General features: G+C 42.4%; 1 protein-coding gene across 2 annotated transcripts in view; it reads left to right on the top strand.

Annotated features, from left to right (window-relative positions):
• The first annotated feature begins 10,923 nt into the window (after positions 1-10,923).
• LOC115575366 (protein NDRG1-B-like) overlaps positions 10,924-20,695 on the top strand; it is a 16,370-nt gene continuing 6,598 nt past the window's right edge. Inside the window, exons 1-5 of one of the 2 annotated variants that reach the window (XM_030407388.1) lie at positions 10,924-11,114; positions 15,027-15,098; positions 16,671-16,706; positions 19,882-19,987; positions 20,230-20,350. In XM_030407388.1, the coding sequence (XP_030263248.1) occupies positions 15,045-15,098; positions 16,671-16,706; positions 19,882-19,987; positions 20,230-20,350 (317 nt within the window). In that variant the 5' untranslated portion in view covers positions 10,924-11,114; positions 15,027-15,044. Of the gene's footprint in view, positions 11,115-15,026; positions 15,099-16,670; positions 16,707-17,689; positions 19,074-19,881; positions 19,988-20,229; positions 20,351-20,695 lie in introns of those variants that run through there. The other variant, XM_030407389.1, reaches the window with a different exon arrangement.

The following is a 20,695-nucleotide window of genomic DNA, read 5'->3' as shown; positions in this document are numbered from 1 at the left end:
GTCACACTTGACATTCGTGTGAGTGAAAGACAGCAACATCGTTCAACAGTGATGAAAACATTATTGCATTAATCATTCATTCTTCACTTGAAGGTGCAATATGTAAGAATTTTAGTTAAATTCCTTAATAAAGCTACAATGATCAACAGAATATGAAGAAATAACTGTACTGATGTTGAGGTTAGCATGCTAACCAGCTAGCCCGGCCTGTCCGGCCCAGAGCTCCTGTGCTAGTGATGTAAACACCAAAGCTGTGTCAGAAATCACCCACTCGTTCCCTACACCGAGTCACTACATAGGAAGTCCAACTTAGTGGACTGTATATTGAGCTCAATGGCAGAAAGAAAAAACGCACTGTCGGACACTCTGGCGCCATTAATGACGTCAATTCTGTCGGGCAGTTGAAACGTGAACTGAAATCCCATGCGTTTGTCCGCAGCGCAATGCATGATGGTAAATATTGCTCGGTAAGTGACCATCGGTTGTACTCTACTTTTCCCACTAGACAATCAGACAGCACTACAAAATGGCGTAGTCACTATATAATGCACGATATAGAAAGTAGTGAATGATTTTGGACACAGCCCAACACTTCCCGAGCTCACAGTCCAGACTGCTAGCTGCACAGCTAACTGAGCTAACAGTGGCTACAGTTAGCAGTGGTTAGTGATTACTCTAATGAAATGCTGCTGCCTGCTGGCTTTATGTATGAAATGAACATGAAGCCCACTCTTATGTGATGCACGTGTACTTTACCTTCAGTAACCGACTAATGTAACTATATTCTGTTGCTTATACTTACACTTAGAGGACTTAGAGTACTTATACTTTTACTTGATTAGATTTTAAATGGATGATGTTACATGTAACAGAGTATTTCTACATAATACAAGCCCTGAGTACCTCCTCCTCTGATGCCTAAAGGTAGATTTGTGTCTTTATTATTCAATCAAAAAAAAGTTTGCTTCAATCAAAATATATAATTTCAATAAAAAAACCTTCACTTCAATCACAAAACCCCTTTTCAATCAAAGAAAAAAAGTGTTTGAATGCAAAAATATTGTTGAGACTCAACGGCACACGGCAACAGTTATGTGACCGATATAAGCAGGTAATGAAAGCAGGGGAATGAGGACACAGTTTGTCTGGTTTCCTTTCCAGATTGCCCCTCTGTATGATTTGTTTAACATAATGTATCATAACAGTCACATAAGCACAATGCATATCTTTTTACCTCTTCTCAGATTTATGTAGTTCAATTTCACATTTTCAAAGAGTTTCTGTAAATACATCACATTCTCTTGGTCAATTTCACAGCATAAATTGTTTCCAAACACCATTTTCATATAGTGTAGTTATACAGTGTATAAAACACTTATAAATACAACAGACTACATACCTTGCTTCTGTAAAAGAGCAGTGAAATGTGTCCAAACAATGAGCTTAAGTTACATTTTTAAATATGCTTAATTAAGTTAATTTAAGCTTGCCAATTGTGTATGTTATGGAAACATCTAGTTTATTTATCAAAAAATCATACTGTTATTTTGACTTTTTGGTTGAAATGTACCCCTCATTATAGAATGACCCAATATCTCTGTGTCTGTGTGTTAAACTGTGTCTTAATTCCTCTGCTTTACATGCTTTTTTAAAAAGAGTTTTTGTGGCATAGACACCTTTATTAGCAGTAGACAGACAGGAAACATGGGAGAGAGAGTGGGAGGTGACATGCAGGAAAGGACCTCTGGCCAGAATCGAACCGGGGTCGGCTGCGTTTTATGGCATCATATTGACAGATAATGTTAGCATATTATGTGTGTTTACTATGAATATGTACATTTGTTTAAATTTAAATATGTAAGGATACTAACTTAAATTAACTTAATTAAGCATATTTAAAAATATAAGGATTACACAGTAAAAGTACTTCATATTATGCATGCAAGTAGTCTAGGAAGTACTAAGTTCAGCAGTATATGAATCATAGACTACTTATGGAAAATAAGCTTTTCATTCCACGTCAAACTTGGGTGAAATATCCCTAAGTTTTTTCTGTCGTCCTTTACTTTGAAATCCGGACGCATACCTTCGTGATACCTTCAGTTTATTACCGGGAATAATTACTGTAATAGTATCTTAATTTTCACGGGTCTGACTGTGAGACTGCAGTCTTCAGTGTGCAGGGCCATCGGCTAACGTTGTCAGCTAGCCTGCCTGACAATATGACGGCGTTAGATGTAGATACTTGTCACTCAAACATGTCTGACCAATGGGGAAGCACCCGCCCACTGCGGGATGTTTATGTCAAAATAATTAAATCAAAAAAAAAAAAACGACTTCAAAACTTTTTTCACTTCATTAAAAAAAAAATCACTTCAAATCGAAAAAAAAATATTTTCAATAAAAAACAACAACACTTCAAATGATTTTTTTTTTTTTTTTAGGGGGGGATTCAATTTTATTTTTGCATTTGAACAGTTTTTTCTTTGATTGAAATTTTTTTTTTGATTGAAGCAACTTTTTTGGGATTGAATAATTAAGACACAAATGTCCTACCCATAATATGGCCCAAACACAAACATATTACTTCAATCAAAGAAAACATTTTCAATAAAAAAAAGTGTTCAAATGCAATTTTTTGAGTCTCAAATATTTTCAATAGTGATTTTTTTATGGAAAATATTTTTTTTGTTTTAAGCAACTTCTTTTTTTGATTGAATTATAAAGACACAAATGTCCTACCCATAATATGGCCCAAACACAAAACAACATTACTTCAATCAAAAAAGTTGCCTCAAACAAAAAAACCTTTACTTCTATCAAAGAGAACATTTTCAATCAAAGAAAAACAGTTTTCAAATGCATTTTTTTGAGTCTCGACTATATTTTTGCATTCAAACACTTTTTTTCTTTGATTGAAAAGGTTTTTTTTATTGAAAATATATATTTTGATTGAAGCAAACTTTTTTTTGATTGAATAATAAAGACACAAATCTACCTTCATAGATGCCTAAAGCCTCCTGACTTGGAGACAGATTATTAAAGGTCTACTGGAGTCGACTGGAGGTCTAATGAAGTCCACTGAATGAGTGGCAGCTCAACGCGGACTGACGTCAGAGGATAAACACGCACCACGTCCACATCCGCTCACAACAACAACAACAACAACAACACAATCGAGGCAGTCACGTCCCGCCCGTCCTCCTCGTCCCGGTCCCGCCCGGCTCCGCCCACAGCTGCTGCTGTCATCTACTGTATCATCGTTACAGCCGCCGTGCTGCGTTCACGTGCAGCTCGCACCGTACGTGTTCACGTCTGTTGTTGTTGTTTTTGTGGCTGCTGTCTTATTTGGACGCTACTTTACTCGTAGTTGTAGTTGTAATAAAGAGAGTGATACAAATATACAGTCCACGAATCAATAGATAAATACATACATTTAAAAACTAAAAACTATAAACTTTTTAGAAATGAATGAAATAATTTGGGATTGACAATAAGTACACTGTGTTTAAAATGAATTATGTATGTTGAATTTTGAATACAGCACATTTACTGGTAATGATATTGATTCATATATTTCAGTACTGTGGTATTGTTACTTTTTCTTCAACAACATAATTCCTCCACCACTGTCCTTTTCCTGCTCAGTTTAATTCGAGGTCCACTCTCAGAGGAAATATTTACAGCAGCACCTGAAGGCAGCATTACACACAATGAATCAGCCCTCGTTGTGCTAACTCTGAACTCAAAGTGCTTTTGAGTTGACCTAAAACTGGGAGAAGTTCACTTATTTTGAATCTAGCCATCGTGCCAATCAAGAGAAACATGTTCTTTGAATGCCGAATGATATTCAGTCTGTGTGTGTGATGTGCAGTAGCCTCGCTATCTGTGTTCATAAGTGTTATCAACAGTCCTGTTACCTGTTCTGTCCTGAGGTGATGTAGGAGTGACCTTTGATTTACAACAGTGATATTGTGGGTTGATATCACTGTCTGTCTTTGAAGAACATGCTGTTTCTGTATTAGGTTAATAAGCAATAATTAACAGCGGTTCAATGTGGGTCACCAACTAATTCTTCACTCACCATTAACAGCAACTCAGGCGATAAAGCAGGTGAAAAGAAGAAGAAACTCACAGTGTACCAATTTTGTGTCCAACTTTTTCAAACAACCTGTCAATCATTGGCACAGTGTGCTCCAGACGGCGATGAGTTAATCGACGGTACGTTTCCCTCGGCTGTGAATAAATCTGTAACTTTGAGGACACGCGCTCAGACAAACATCCTCCACACAGGCAGTAATGCCTTCTAAAGCTACCTGCCCCCCAAACAGTCTACCTGTAGTAGTTTTCATTTCATTTTTGTGAAACGTGTTCATTTGCTTGAATACTAGCAGCTGATTGAATTAGCTGAGCATAAAGACTTGAAACAGGGGGAAACAGCTAGCTTTCCTCTTTGCTCAAAGATACCAATATCCACCTACCAGCATCTCACAGATTAGCACGTTATATCTCAAAAACTGAAGGCTATAAACAACAAGGCTTTTTTAGGCGAGGTGGAGAGAAGTACGCCAGCCCAGGCCTAACCTCTGGAAGTTTCCGCAGGTCAATTGGTCACCTTATAGTGACAACAAAGGGGGACCTTTAAAGGTGCTGATAGATGGTTGTGGTTACCTACACACATTGCCATGTTAGCTGTTTCCCTTTTTTTCCTGTCTTTGTGCTAAAATAAGCTAACCCCCAATACCAACCAACTTGATAGAAACTCTATCAACCTGTGTGTTGAATGTCCAATCCATATTCTACTGAGTTCATATCTCTGCAGTGACGTTTGAATCTATCCCGGTGCAGTCTCACCCACCAGCTAACGTCCTGTCATCCTGACCTCACATATTTTCCTCAGGAATCAAAACAGAAGCTTGTTAGGTGCAGTTTCCAACTTTATCTACGGGCCAACCTGCTGCTGCAGGAATGTGTTGCTCCTGCCAGCAGAAAAATGACTTTGTAATTAGATGGAACAGTGGTGGACTCAGGATGTTGAGGGGCAGAGTCCAAAAATAATAGAGCCCCAGCTGTATGCAGGGGGCACCAGCACCCACACAGTGTTGATATTATGAAGCAGTGAAGAGAAGCCACTTCACCACGTCTTGTCCACTGGAAGGGCGGCCTGGAGGGCCCCTCGTCCTGTTTTAACTACCACAGGGAGTCCAAGAGGGCTTTTTTGCAACATCAAGGAGGTTGAATATCCACATGCATGAAAAAGTGAACTAAAGGGCAGTGCGTGTGAAACGGCACTGGCATGATGAAACAGTTTGTTTCCAATGCAACCAAATTAGATTTTGAACTCATAGTGATTCCTGTATCGACCCTGCCAAGTCTGCACACAGCTACAGTGGAGTGTGACACAGTGTGAAATCCCACTGAGAGTGCTGCTTCAGCTTTACTGTGTCATCAGCACGGTGTGCCTGGATATGTTTACTGGGTCTAAAAGTGGTGCTGCTGATAAAGACGTTAGAGCTACGGCGGGGAACCTGATGAACAGTGACTGCGGCTCTGGGAGGATTAGGTCCACTCACTGTTTGTTTATCTGCTTGTCTTATGCAACACTGAATGCATGCTGGTCATTCATACAACCTCCGTCCTCTTAGTATTCAGTGGCATGGCTGCATGCCGATTATTTCCTTTTTAATCCTGATGGGTCACAGTGTTTAGACTGGAACAAAAGGACAACATGTCAGATTGTCACTTGACTGCACTGCATGTAATCATCTGTTAGGATTCGGTTACACAGTGTGAACACATGAATGAACACAATGTAATCTGTTACTAGTCTTGTGCCTTTGAATTTCTAAGAAAAGTGATGGTCATTAGTGTCTTTTTAAGACACAGTCCTTTAACAACTTCACAGACTTTCTTGTCTGACTGCTTTGAGAATGTGTCAGCTGCTTGTCAGTGCGGTTGTGTCACTCTGAACTGCTTTCATTTAAACAAATCTGCTTTAATAACTATTAAAAAACAATTTACTTTCTTTAAAATGGTTGACAGTTTGTGAGATTACACCATCCGCTTCAGACAGCAGTATAAACTCAGTAGGTTAGTTTTGTAGGTGTAGTTAGTTCAACCTTTGTCCCGAGGAGCACACAGACCAAACACACAACGTTATTAAGGCTTTACTGTTTAATGACTGTTTTACATCAGCCTGGTTAGTCACTCAGTAACAAGCTTATCAACATCAAGAGAAAAGAGGACAGTCTTATCACACCAGTAAATGCACTTTATTGTGATTATCAGTATTGAATATAGGTCGTGCTGAGGAGAACTGGAACAGAAACCACCTACCACAACAGCACTAAACTCACTTTACAGCCAAATAAAAATCCACTGTTTGTTTGTCTGATGACCTATAAACTGTAATAAGCTGCATCACATGTGTAACACCTGGATTCTGGCTGCCGGGAAGTAAGAAGAACTTTTTCTACAATTGAAAACCCCAAAATACACATGTCAAAGGGGTTTATAATAATCATTATCTGTGTATTGAACAAGCACAATGAATAATTCAGACGTTGTGAAAGCTAGATGAGAAAGTCAACACCATCGACAGGGAAAGTCTGTCCCCTTACATTTGTTTATGTTAAACAATGATATACAAGTCACTGTTACTACGTGAGCTTGAGATGCTTGTAGATGGTTTTTGGTTTATAGCTCAAAGTGCTTGTCACATTCACACATTCACCCACTGATAGCAGTGGCTGCCATGCAAGGTGCCAGCTGTTCATCAGTATCTTGCTCAAGGACACTTTGACATACAGCTAGTGGTACCAGCAGATTAGAACCAGCAACCCTCTGATTACCCGCTCTACCTCCTGAGCTACAGCTGACCTTTTTTTTTTGTTGGCCTTTTATGGCTTTATTGATAGTACAGCTGAAGAGGGTGACAGGAAACAGGGAGAGAGAGAGAGAGGGAGCGACACGCAGCGAAGGGACCCGGGCCGGGAGTCGAACCCGGGTCCGCTGCAGAGCCTCAGCACATGGGAGGCCCGCTCTACCAACTGAGCTAAACAGCGCCCCCAGCTGACCTTTTTGTTTCCTTTTTGACTGATACCATTCCAGTACTCATGCTAAGCTAGGCTAACTACCTTGCTGTTGTGTTATAATTAATAGAAACAGTTTGGGGAGTAGCTAGACTGGCTTTTAGGCTACTTTGGGTTTTTTAACCTACACATTAAACACATGATATAGCCTAGGTTAATTGCTAAGCTAAGCTAACCACCTGCTTGCCTCATATTTAACGGACCAGAAACCAAAATGGGCACCACACTGCTTGTAATTATTGATGTGGACACCACAGCTAACCTCGGACAGTGGGTTAACTTTTCTTTGTTAATTTTACAAAAAAGATTAGAGATTTACCTCAGAGGCCAACAGACTTTGTCGGTGCAACAGCATTTGTGTTGTCTGGCTCTTCATTGAAAAAAAATATTTAAATCAACTTGCCAACCTTTTACTACGTGACACTAGGCACATTTCATGTCATGTGTGTCTGAATCACCAGTTCCTGTTGAGAGCCTGTTGCGTCATGCGGCTGTAATGACAGGCTGAATCCACGGAGGAGGGCCTCACACAGACTCTGGGACGGGCGTGTATTGAATAAAGGTGAGGAACAAACAGATGTCAGGAAACAGCCCATTATCATATCACATTTTATGAAAGTACATTTGCCGAACAGGATTCAACAAATAGAAAGAGGAACCAATAAGCTTTGACCTTCAGTGCTACCAATTCTCTCTTTCACTATGTGCTCTGTTTGCAGTGAACAGCAGTGCATCATGTTGAACTTCATGAACACACTTCAACTGGGTGACCCCTGACTGGCACACAGCACAGAGGAGATACGAGGGCAGGAAACAGTTCAGCTGGTGCTGGATGTAAATCACAGGCCTACTGTGTTATTATGGAAGAGGGGGAACGAGAAAAAGAGCAACATGACCAATGAGCGACACAAAACGGAGGGTCGAATTTGCTCTAGTTTTCCTCGAAAAGTCTTTGCGTTTATGTGCCGTGTCCTTACACCACCTTATCCCATGATTTATTTCTCTTTACTTAAACCAAAGCGCCATGACATCAGTAAGTAATGAAAGCTTTATGTGTATAGCACTTTTCGCAAAGGAAGTCAAGAGAAAAGACTGAGACTAAATCAGAAAAATGAATTACAAGCTATATAAGGCGTCCATACATGAAGAGCCGGGAGGGAGCCGGAGGGAGCTGGGGGGAGCCGGAGGGAGCTGGGGGGGGGGGTGGGTGGCAGGGGGAGCTGGGTGGCCTGGCCTTATTTTGCCTTGTAAAGTCGGCCAGCTGCTCCTACAAACACTGCAATCAGCCAGGTGAAAGTCCACTGGTCTTATCAATCATTGAGTCACCCTGCGACCCACATATGCTGCACTAAATCTCTCACAGTTGACAAGCCCTCAGACATGGTCTTTGTTTCATGATAACCGGACAGTAACTGTAGAGCCAGAAACAAGAACTCACTCACAGCGTCAGTGTTTTCTACGAATATCCAGATGTAAGAATTTCGTCTGTTGGGTTTGTGTCCGTCAGCGTTGCTCCCAGCGCTTTTCAGTGTCCAAAGTGACTGACCTGAAATTAGCATAGTGGTTATAGTTTCCCCCTCCAATGCGCCTATTGTCCATCGTGATCCTATTGAGGGCCTCACATTACAAGCCCACAGTGCGGCTATTGTATCTTGACAAGGACCTTTCACACACTCATTGCCAATACTAGCACTTATTGGCAGATTCACAGTGTAACAGCCAGACTCTTGAATGCAGGTGTGGACTTTTCCATGGAGAGCCATGCACTGTGGTGCACGCTTGCCAAGTGAAACGAACAGCACAAACAACATGCTTAGAAGAAAGATGCTGAGGGATGCACTCAGATGACACGCTGTGTGCATGATAACACATGTAACACCACAAAGAGCACATTCAACACAGGACTTTACTTCCAATAAGTTATCTTTTTAAAGTCACTCAGCGCTGATCGCTGCAGATAACATGTCTTACATGCTTTCCCTCAATGCAACATCTGTACAGAAGCTCACACAGGAGCTTAAACTGTCTCTTTTGTGATATTGATTAGAACATCTGTAAGACAAGCTAACTTTGATTAGACAATAGCAATGTGCTATCAAGGAACAGCAGTATGATCCAAGGAGAGGGAAGGGCTTCCCTTTGTACAGACTTATCTCCTCCTGGCCTCAAATCAAGGTTGCAGGCCTGGCTGCATTCCTCACACGGCCACAGCAGACAATGGCTTGAACACATCTTTAAACAACATGTCAGCTGCTGGGGTGCAGGAGGCTGTAAAATTACTGTTATGAATGTGACTCTTCAGTTAGAGTGAGATGAATTATAGTCAAAAGGACAAGCAGCTTTGCCCAGATCCTGCCTACGCTCTGCTAGGAGAGCAGGAGGTCTGTCACGCCGATGTAATTAAAGTGATAGAGCGTCACTTAGTACTGTACTTACATACAATTTTGAGCTACTTGTACTTTACTTGGGTATTTCGGTTTTCTGCTGATTTATGGAGGCAGTACTTTCACTCCACTACATGTGATGAGTTTATTTTTTGGTTTTGTCTTCGATTACAGGCTGCATCAGAACCAAAATAACAATTTTATACCTAATCTAGTGGAGTCAGCAATCGGTTGATCCCCAGTATAAAGTGTATACATACATGTTAACAGATGTATAATTAACTTGTATTTGTACATTTGGTAATTATATACATCTATTGCCAGAAAGTGACTTTTGTTACTTTTTAAGGTGCTATATGTAAGAATTGTCCACATGTCAAATTCATAAACAAAACAAATGAATGTGACCAGAGAAACTGCTAATGCTGCTAACTTTATCTGCTGTTTATTAGCTCCTCAGGTAGTTACCTTGTTAGCTCAATTAGCCATGCAGTTAGCGATATGAAATATATTCTTGGAGTACTAATGGGATTGGTGGTGCTTACACCCCTAGCATGCTTTGGATGTGATGGCTTGGGGCTAGCTGGTTAGCATGCTAATCAATACGTGTATAATTTACTTTTACTTGTTCTTTTGATACTTAAGTACATGTATTGCCAGAAGTAAACAATTTACATAAACAAAACAAATGGGGGACATGGTATAACCAGAGTAACTGCTAACTGCTAGCTCAGTTAGCCATGCAGATAGCGGTTTTAAGTTTGGAGCCCTGGGGGAGGTGTTGGTGCTTTCACAGCTACCATGGTAGCTTTGGACCCGGACGGGTTTGGGCCCAGCTGGTTAGCAAGCTGACTTCAGCAGATATCTCTTTAACATAATTTAACGTGATCTCTTTGCGTTAGTTTTTTATGTTTCGGCTATGATTTGAGAGAGATCAAATTCTTATGACTGGGTCTATTTTTGTGACAACATTTTTAATCACATGGATAATATTACTGATTACAAAAGAAAACAATTCATATTTCTAATTTCAAAAATATATAATTTCAATAAAATTCTTAGGTTTTGTACCTTTAAGTACAGATAATATCACTCAGGTACTTTTTATAGAGTAACTTTGACTCTTAAGTACCAGCTGACCATGAGAGTCCAGTCCACCGTCACACGGTCTCCAGGAGGACCGGTCCGGACTGTCAGAGTAATGACACTTACAGCTAAACTGTTGCATCAGCACTCATGCGGGAAAATCAAGCGCCACACCCGCAGTGACTGTGACTGGACCGGGAAGCAGCAGTGAGTCAAAGCCGTGGAAGTCCCAGTTCATCCAGCAGCAGTTTGTAACTGAGCGGCTGAGTCTCATCACGCAACCGCTGGAAGGAGTCGGCGATCAGTCCCACAGCTGCTGTTGCCCAATCGAGAGCGCAGCAGGGGAAGTGGGCCGGGCTGCACCGCCCGAAGCTTTATAAAGTCCCTCACACATCCGCCTTGTTGCGCTGCACGTTATAAACAAAGCGACACGTCTGTCACCCGAACCCGAACCCGAACCAGAGAGGCGACAAGAAAGTCCCAGTTTGATTTTTGAGTGGAGTTTTTGTTTGTGGGAGTTCTCGACCAGGACAATCACCCGTCCAACCAACAGGTAGGTGTCCTCAGCCGCACTACTCTGTGTTCAGCATACTTCTCTACAGGTTGTTCAGTTCGGTTCGGTTCGGTTCTGTTCGGCACAACAACTCAAATCACTCAACTTTTTATATCTCTGAGACGATTTTAAGAGCGACACATTTCACATATATCCCTTTATTCAATGTGCCTCAGTCACAGATACACACACGTTGTTACAGCTACACACACGTTGTTACAGCTACACACAGCTACACACACGTTGTTACAGCTACACACAGCTACACACACGTTGTCACAGCTACACACACTCCTCTGTGTGGCAGGTGAACAGGTAGGGTCATACGTCAACGTGCTGGTCAAACTGGACGCACACGCAGCGCACAAGTAGGAAGCTTTGATGGAAAAAAAAGTGTAAACACCATGAGAGCACCCGCCCTGTAACAAATCCTCTCACTCTCCCTTCATCAGCCTGGTGTTAAGAAAAAGAAAGAAAAGGTGGGGATGAGGTGAGGGTGGAGGTGGAGGTGGGGATGAGGTGGAGGTGGAGGTGGGGATGAGGTGAGGGTGGAGGTGGAGGTGGAGGTGGAGGTGAGGGTGGAGGTGGGGATGAGGTGAGGGTGGAGGTGGGGATGAGGTGAGGGTGGAGGTGGAGGTGGGGATGAGGTGAGGGTGGAGGTGGAGGTGGAGGTGGGGATGAGGTGAGGGTGGAGGTGGGGATGAGGTGAGGGTGGAGGTGGGGATGAGGTGAGGGTGGAGGTGGAGGTGGAGGTGGGGATGAGGTGGAGGTGGAGGTGGAGGTGGGTTAGTTAGTGAGTCCCTGAATCTGGCTGAATGAAAAAATGTTGTTTGTGGACTCAGATTAGAGTCAGCGTGTCACAACACAAGCTGCCGTCTGTTGTTGCCGTCAGAATCAAACTGCGTCCTGAGCTTTTAATTTGAATGTGATAAATCCTAAAATCTGAGCCTGAGCTCAGAAGGTGTGTTGACAACAACAGTGGTGTTTCCCTCTGGAAGCACTCAGGCCTCCACCTACTGAGCCACAGAGACACCACACATTTTAATATCACTGTCACAGAATGTAGGTCTGAGTGGGCTTAGTGCTGCTGCTGCTGCTGCTGCTGCTGCTGCTGCTGCTGATATTTCAGAACCAGGGATTTGACAGATTAAGTGAGTTCCCAAAGATTAGGGAAGCAATCATTGTTTCTACAGATGGATATCGCCAGCTTGTGGATTTAAAACTATGGGAGGAAGGATGGCCTGGCCCTGATTCTGGCTGATTCTGGACCTCGTGGTCCAAATGTAATCAGTACATATGTTTATCTCTCTCTCCCTTGACGAGCAGAGAAAGAGTTTGAGCTCATGCTGTTTTGTAACTGGGATGTCCCGCCTTAGAGCAGCGCGTGTTGTATCTGTGGATCTGCTGTTGAAAACAAGCAGTGATGTGTTTCGTGCTGTACGCCTGCATCAGCTGCTGTTTTCCCTCCAGAGCTCAGGACACATCATCTCGCTTCAAGACAAAACACTGGATTTTCAAAAATTCAGCTTTTCAGGAATCAACACCTAAACATGCGAGTTGATGAAGATAATGAGAGCAGAATAGTGAAAGCCTCATCACAGCGCCTGTTGTCACGAGACTTTCAGTCTTGTTTCTGCTCTTTTGTTCTGCAGATGATTTTGGGCCACACATTTCAGATCGTCCCGAGCCTATATCCTCCCCCATTTCCTGTCAATGATTGCATAACACAGTCTCACTTCTGCCAGGCCCGAGCTGCTTCACTGAGCAGTTTGTTTTCTTCCCCCACAGCCTTTTCTAAAAGCACACACACACACACACACACACACACACACACACACTCTCGGTAGAGAACATGCATGTAGGAACTGGTTTGGCTTGGTTAAAGACAATGTTTGACACAAGCCCAGTTTGGAGCCGGGCCAGGTTAAAGACAGCCTCCCGCTGCAGCAGCAACACAAAATCCCTGTGAGAAAAAAGCTGTGCTGCAAAAACACCCCTCCACTTTGAGTGCGGTGTTGACGTGAGAAACATCATAAATCTCTTTTCATTTGGATATTTAAATCCACATCTCCACATCAATAAAATGTATTTGACGTCACATAAGAAAGGTCACCATGAGGGGTTAAACTAACAGCCCCACCCTCCTCCCTCCCGGCCAGGTGAAACATTAGCTGGGCGAGGTGAACAGTTGGAGGAGCACCGCTGCTGTGAACAGCAGGTGACCTAGTTGCCTCATCCTGCTGCCCAGCCAGGCTCTCCCTGGGTGTGCTGCCAGGTGGGGATGGTGGCCAAGTACGGAGGAAGTCTGCAGTCGGCTGTTGGTTAATGAGCTCTCTGGGCCGGTTTTATGTCACCGTGTTTGCAAATAGATTTGAAAATAGGCTTAGAGGATTCCCCCCCTCGTGTTGATGCTTGAACCGATTTCCCCTTTTTTCTGATCTGAAACACCCGGGTGGTGTTGTTGCCCTCTCTTTCTCTCTCTTTCTCTCTCTCTCTCGCTCGCTCTCTGTAGTGTCATGGCTGTGGAATCTCAGCGGGGGCCGATTTCTTGTCCTCTCCAACAAAGCTCCTGCAGTGTGGTGGCGGCCATGTTTTTGAAGGCCTCAGCAGAAAAATGAACCTGTTGTTTGATACTCCTCTTCCTCTCTGCTATTGTGAGATCCGGCTGGCTCCGGTCTCTGTTCCTCCAGACAGAGGAGCATGTGTCTGTTTGTGTGCGTCCAGGGCGTGTTCTGCCGGACAACCGTCATCTCCACATTTGAAATGTGATGAATCACTTCCTCTACAAAGACCACCTCGATCTGTTGACCACACTGCAATCCCGTAGGTTCATGTTGATAAGTGTTCTGTGAGCAAACAGCAACAGGCAGAGAGCACAAAGCAGATGGAAGGAGTCTGGAAAGAGCAAACATAGCGACTGCAACCAAGCAGAAAAGCAAGACAAACAGAAAAGTGACAGAGCCAGCAGAGGGGCTGAAAAGAGGCCGGGGCGTGTTGATGGGAACCGGGGTGTCCGTTGCTTCCTGTGTATGTCTGTGTGGGGCGTCAGTGAAGGCCCCCCTCAGCAGGGTCCTGGCTCTCAGGAGACACCGGTGCCAGCGGACAAAGAGCCCTCTTAACTGACTAATTTGATTTGCATGCAGGGCCGCAGCCTGAACGCTCTCCTCCAACACGGCATCATCGTCCACGCCTGGCTTTCTCACTCTCTGTCCCTCGTCTCCCTCTCGAGTCATTCTCGTTGGGCAGGATGTCAGTGTTCTCTCTTGAAAAATAAAGGCCACACTCTGGATAAAGCTCCTGTGAAGACGTATTACCCGTGCGTGGCGTTTCATGCAGCTTTATCAACTTTGCTATTTTCCTATTTTTTCCATAGACGCTTCTGTCCAGCATCTTGCATTGGTCACAGCTGGATTTGAATTCATCATCAGGGAGGGGCTGCTTCAGTTTCACCCCTGTGAGTTAGCTCAGGTTGAGACTTCAGGCCTCGTGTGTTTCAAGGTGTGGCCCATTATACAGCACGCATGTTAGCGCAGATCACAGCGCCAGCCTCTGCATGCTCCTGGTTTCTGTACACCTGTGTGTGTGTGTGTGTGTGTGTGTGTGTGTGTGTACGTGAGTGTGATCAGGTATCTGGTTCTGGTCTCTTTATGAGCTTTGTGTGGATAAGGAACACGCCCACCCAGGCGTTTAAACAGCCTGTTCATTTTATTGTGGACAAATCAAGCCCGGCAACCTTGGCCACACCTTTTTAAGAGCTTTGAGATCCAGTGAAAAATTCTAACATCAGACTTTATTGTACTTTGTTAGGGAAGGCCAACATACCTTTTCCCCACGCATTATCCAAGATCAGGCTAAACTTGTGGAACACAGGTTGAACCAGTCCCTCACTAACTCTGTTCTTTCCCATGTCAGGCTCCTCAGCTTTTCGAAATGGACGACATCCAGGTTGTCTCCAAACCGCTGCTTGTTGACAGGGAACTGCCGGTATGTATTCTGAACAGAGCCAAGTCAAACAGTGTTCGAAAAGGCTTCTCGCAGATGTGTTGTGACCTGCTCAAGCATTGCATCTGCTCAGGTTTTGATGATTTATAGTTGCCAAGTTCCTTGTGTTCAATAAATACACAAAAATGGCCCTCACTGTATAAATGTTGGTATTGTTTTGTCAGCAGTAAAGTATTATAAAGCATATTTTGAGGATTTTGGTGATTAAATACAACAAAAGATGTGCCTTTGTCAGCCTACCAGTAGATAAATGAACTGGTTAGAACTCAGAGAAGAAAATATTCATGTGGATTGCTTTAAAGGTGCAATATGTAAGACTTGGCCAACTGTCAAATTTGTAGTCAAAACAAACAGAGGGCGGCATATCACTAGAGTCGCTGTTAACTGCTGCTAAATGGAGCCAGTTAGCTCCGTTAGCTGTGCAGCTAGCAATCCAGACTGGTAGTTTGGGCAGTGGTGGCATTAATACTGCTAGCAAAAGAACTTAGACACTGTAACCAGAACCAGAACTTTACCCACATTATTCATGTTATTCATTTTAGTCACTTATTTATAACTATTTTTCAACTAACAATTCTTGCATAATGCATCTTTATGTATGCAGATGAAGCAGTTCATCACAAAATACAGCATTTTTAAGAACATGTATAATCTTACTGGTAGTCATTGTAGTCTTGGACATATATTTGAATTCCCAGCAGTGATATTAATCACAGACTAATGAATGGGCATGAGTGCATAAAGTACTTTTCAAAAGTGAAAAGAATTGGTTTCCAGTCTCGTCCATATCAGCCTCAGGGTAGATATCACATTACATTCTTTAGCTGTCATTTGATCCAAAGTCACTCACAATAAGTGCATATTAAAGCAACATGATGTAACTTTTCACCTTGAAATAAAGCTTAGGGTTTTAATAATGTGATGGGGTGAATTGTGTCTCTGTCTCAGATTTAATGTAGTTGTAATGTAATGTATTTAATGTCTAAAAGATGTTATGTGTTGAAAACTTATAAAGTGCACAAACAATTGATGGGGGGCAAATTGTGACAGACCTGGGATTTGTATTTAGGACAGTGGTGTTGCACAGAATACAAATACAAAATACGAGAATTGTGCAAGAACATCAACTTCCTCAATTAAGCCAAACTGCTTCTTGTGCTGCATTACGAAACCAACACGTATGAATGTCGGAGTCATCCTCTAATACGTCTTAGATACATGTCTTCAAAAATGTTTTATTTACCATCTTAGGATTCACTTAAATGACCTCAGTAGGTTCATATGGAAGTTTCTGTGAAGTTAATTGCAGAGAAAGTTTGCTGACCTAATTTCTACCCATCACTCCAACAGTGAGTTCTACAAAGAACAGCTCAATGGTGAATCTTTCAGCCACCACTACAGAACAGTGCAACAGAAATGATATGATGGAGGTCATATGGATGTGCAGATACATTCAGTGACAGAATGACGCCCTCAGGATATTAGATTATAGCACGCTACACTGTAATTGCATTAGTTTTATATTTTCATCCCTCTGTTGTTCTTTCCTTGCAGGGCCTGAGAGAGGCTGTGCAGCAGCTCGTTATCAAGGTACGTTGTTCAAGATCCATCATTTATTTTTCCCACCTGTTGTAAACCCAGTTTTAACATTTGAAGCTGACGATGCCAGGCGATGACAGTCACTGGTTGTGTAAAGCCCCGGTTTTATGCTATATTTTATTATTTGAGCTTGTCTGGTACCATCTAGTGGTTGATAACTAGAAATCTTCAGCCTCTGACCAACATAGCTGTGGCTGCGGCTCATTTATCTTGGTGATGACCCTTCATCCGCTGTGATTTCATTAGGACTGAAATCTAATTGGGCCTCTGCTATTTCAGTCAGCTGCTGAAAGTGATGAAACACAGTTTGGTCTGGATTTGTAAGATAGCGCTGCTATAGTGCGTCGACTTTTTCACTTTCTACACTTTGACCTTCACACACAGTTTGGTTAGTATGTGGGTGCTGCAGATTCTGGGGGCTTCTCAGCACCCTGGACAGCGCTCAGACCCTCGATCTGAAAAGGAGCAGTGTCAGTACAACACATTCTGTCGTCCTCAAAAATGACTTGAGTTTGTAGAAAGTCTTGAATGTTTGGAAAAAACGGTGTTGCAGCACTCAGCACTGTGCTACACAGCTGAAGAGGATCGCGACTTGTTATAAGACTTAAAGAAAGAAAAAAAACCACATTATCCAATAAAATATATTTTATTTATATATATATATATATGTGAGTATATGTGTGTGTGTATATATATATATATTTTCCATATATATATATATATATATATATATATATATATATATATATATATATATATATATATATATATATATGTATATAAGCCCAGAGATCCAAAATTGATTTGATAAGACAGTGTGTGTGCCAATGTATTTTTACTGAGCGGCTACAAATAGGGAATATTTTGATTTTTTTTTGCAATTGCTTTTATAGCAGTAAATTAGATGTGATGATGAAGCCTTCAAGAGTCAAACATTTTTGGGCTTAGTTACCTTGAAAGTGCTCAAAAGTGTGCGCCGCTGCACAGAGCTCAAGCACAATGGTTCCAGTCTGTGATGTCAGAGCATGTCACATTGTAGGCCGTCTGGTCATTGGGCAGGAATCTGCCAACGAGCGCTTTTAGTCCCATCAAAGAGCTAATTTGCTCTTGAAGCTCTTCTGACTTATTTTGGTGTCACACTGAAGTATCCGGGGCAAGTCTTTGACGTCTCTGTGGCAGCTAAGCTAAGCTGCTAACAAGAAGTTGAGGGTGGAACTATTGAATAGTAAATACACAAATGCGTTTTCTACACACACATACAGGTGTTCATAAAATGCAAGCGTGCTCTTAGACACGCTGCAGGATTATGTGTAGCTTACGTGCCTGAGAGTGTGTCCTGTAGAGGTGGAGGGTAGGTGGAGCCAGGTGAATCCTGAGATGTTTACGTGCACATTGTGCCCAGTAAATAGGCTATATACACCTCCCTGGATGTTCCTGCAGCGCAAATCACATGCTGTTAGCGCTCGTTTTTCCATCAGGTTGTCCTGTACAGTATGTTAGGCCTGCAGGTCAGGTCACTATGGGACAGATTTATGTGATTTATTTTTTGATCCGATCTGCACACAGGCCATTAATAAGATGTTATCTGAGTGAAAATACATTAAATTAAGGCTGTGTACGGGGTACTACATTCACCAGTATATTTTCAACAGAGCAAAATGATTTAGACAGGACGTTGTGTCTTGTTTTGGAAGAAAGTTCTTCAAAAGCAACTTTTAGGACAACACGTAATCTGGGGTAATAACTGTAATTTTGTTAAAATATCTACCAAAAAAAATGCAAGAATGAACAGAACCTTTATTTTGAAAAACACATTCTGTATTGCTTCAGGTTACTGTCTGTGGAGAGATGTTTATGACGTTCATCACAAGTCTTTGTTTAGCTCTTTGAATTTCCAGATTTTACTCACAGCCATTCATTTGAAAACATTTCCCTGAAATAAAGCTGAATAATGACGGCTGTTCTGCTCCTCCTCATTCATTCAGCATGTTTCCCCATTGATCACACTCACCCATCCTTACTCATCATGTCAACACAGTAGCCAATTCCCCCTCCCTTCAGAAGCTGGCTGATCCAATTTAGGGATCTCTTCATCTAGAGTTAGCTTGTTTTGACCAGCCTGCAGGCACCATGGGAGGCCAGGAGCTTAGGCCAACTGGTAAGCAGCGGGGGTATAAAAATGCAGCTCACAGAGCGAGGCTAAACAACTTCAGAGGTTTACCAACAGTTGGATCTAGAGCTCAGGGAGCCTCTGCAACGACCCTTTTTCAGTAGCGAGCGGCGTTGAACTCCTCTCCTGCAAACATGGTCCTGGAGGATTCTGATGTGGAAATGATTGTGGCTGAGATTGAAGTCAGCGTGAGTAGACTGATATTGAAATGTTTGTGCTGAGCTGTGGATTTGGTGGATTATGCTGCCTGCCGTCGAAGCACTGATTAGAAAATAGTTGTTATGTTTTTGTTTTGTGGCTTGTTGAAAAAATGGCTGGGATTTGAAAAAGTGGACAATCTTTGCAATATTTGGAGAAGAACTGCAAGAAAAAGCTTAAGATGTTGATGGCTGGATGAAGCAATAATGAAAAATATTGTGAATGCATCATTGCAAAACGAAGATCCTGTGCGGTTTATTGGGACGGTTTTTAATGTGGGGCAACATTTTTCTCATTTACTGGAACTGAAAGCTGAACTCGCTGATACACTTGCTCTGAATTTTGTTAAATCATTTTCAGGGCTGGGCCAATCTCTTTAAGATAGTATTGCAATATTATCACAAGCACTTCATAAATTCTAGGACTGCTTGACAAAATCAGATACCAGGTTATTTTCGACCAAATACTTTGATGTTGACATTGCAACAATATTTTAGGGATGACCACTGGTACCTTCACAGAATATTAAAATATAAATATTATTCACCAGTTATGTGGATATACTGACTGATTGGGTAATGATAAGCATACAAACAAGTAGAACACTATGGTAAGTTAAGAGAATCACGTCACTTTACTATAATGCAGCCTTTAAAACCAGGAAAAGACAACACTTATGACAGATAAATTATGATGACATCCAATATATAATCATATAATCATATCACTTTAATTATTACCAGCTCTTATTGTTTTTTAATCCGTTTGTATCCATTTATGCTTTTTTTGCACCTGCAGGAGCATGACGTGGAGACTCCTCATGGAAGAATCCACTGTACAATGAAGGGGGTTCCCAAGGCCGACAGACCATGCATCCTCACCATGCATGACATCGGACTGAACCGTAAGTCTGGTTCCTTATATAGCACTAAGTAGGTGAACCATTTGCTCTCGTGCCTAAAGCCTGGGCTGTTTTTGAATTACCGTGTTGGATCAGACGCTAATTGTTAAATCTGTTACATTACAGTATCTAGACTCAAATCATGCAGGTAGACGAGGCGCAACAGCTGCATGTTACTTCAGGTTGTTCCTTATTATCAGCCAACGATCACTTATCCACCTCCGCCTCCTTTTTTTCCCCCCCAGACAAAACCTGCTGGGACATGCTCTTCAGCCACGAGGACATGGCAGAGATCATGCAGCACTTTGCGGTGTGTCACGTCGACGCCCCCGGGCAGCATGAGGGAGCGAACACCTTTTCCACTGGGTGAGTCAGACAGACGCACAAACACCAACAGTCACAATCGCACACACGGGTCACACTCCTTCAATGTATGTCAAGCAGTCTGTGACCTTTGACGGCGACAGGTAGATCACTGCGGATGTACTTAAGACGACCTAATTTGACAGGAGTGTTGTTGGGACAGGGCTTTATCTCGGTCAGCCTAATCTCTGCTTTGATGGTGGGACTTTGCCTCGTGTTAATGCTACCTGACCCGAACATGTTACACACAGTTGGCTATTACAGGCAGACATCACCACAACAGAACAATCTACACCTATGATTAGATAGGGGTTATTATTATATTGCTAACAAAATGAGTTCTTTGTT

The sequence above is a fragment of the Sparus aurata genome, chromosome 23 (genome assembly GCF_900880675.1).
Source record: "Sparus aurata chromosome 23, fSpaAur1.1, whole genome shotgun sequence".
Taxonomy (NCBI): Eukaryota; Metazoa; Chordata; class Actinopteri; order Spariformes; family Sparidae; genus Sparus; species Sparus aurata.
Note: the sequence above shows the minus strand (reverse complement) of the source record. Positions and strands in the feature narration are given on the sequence as shown.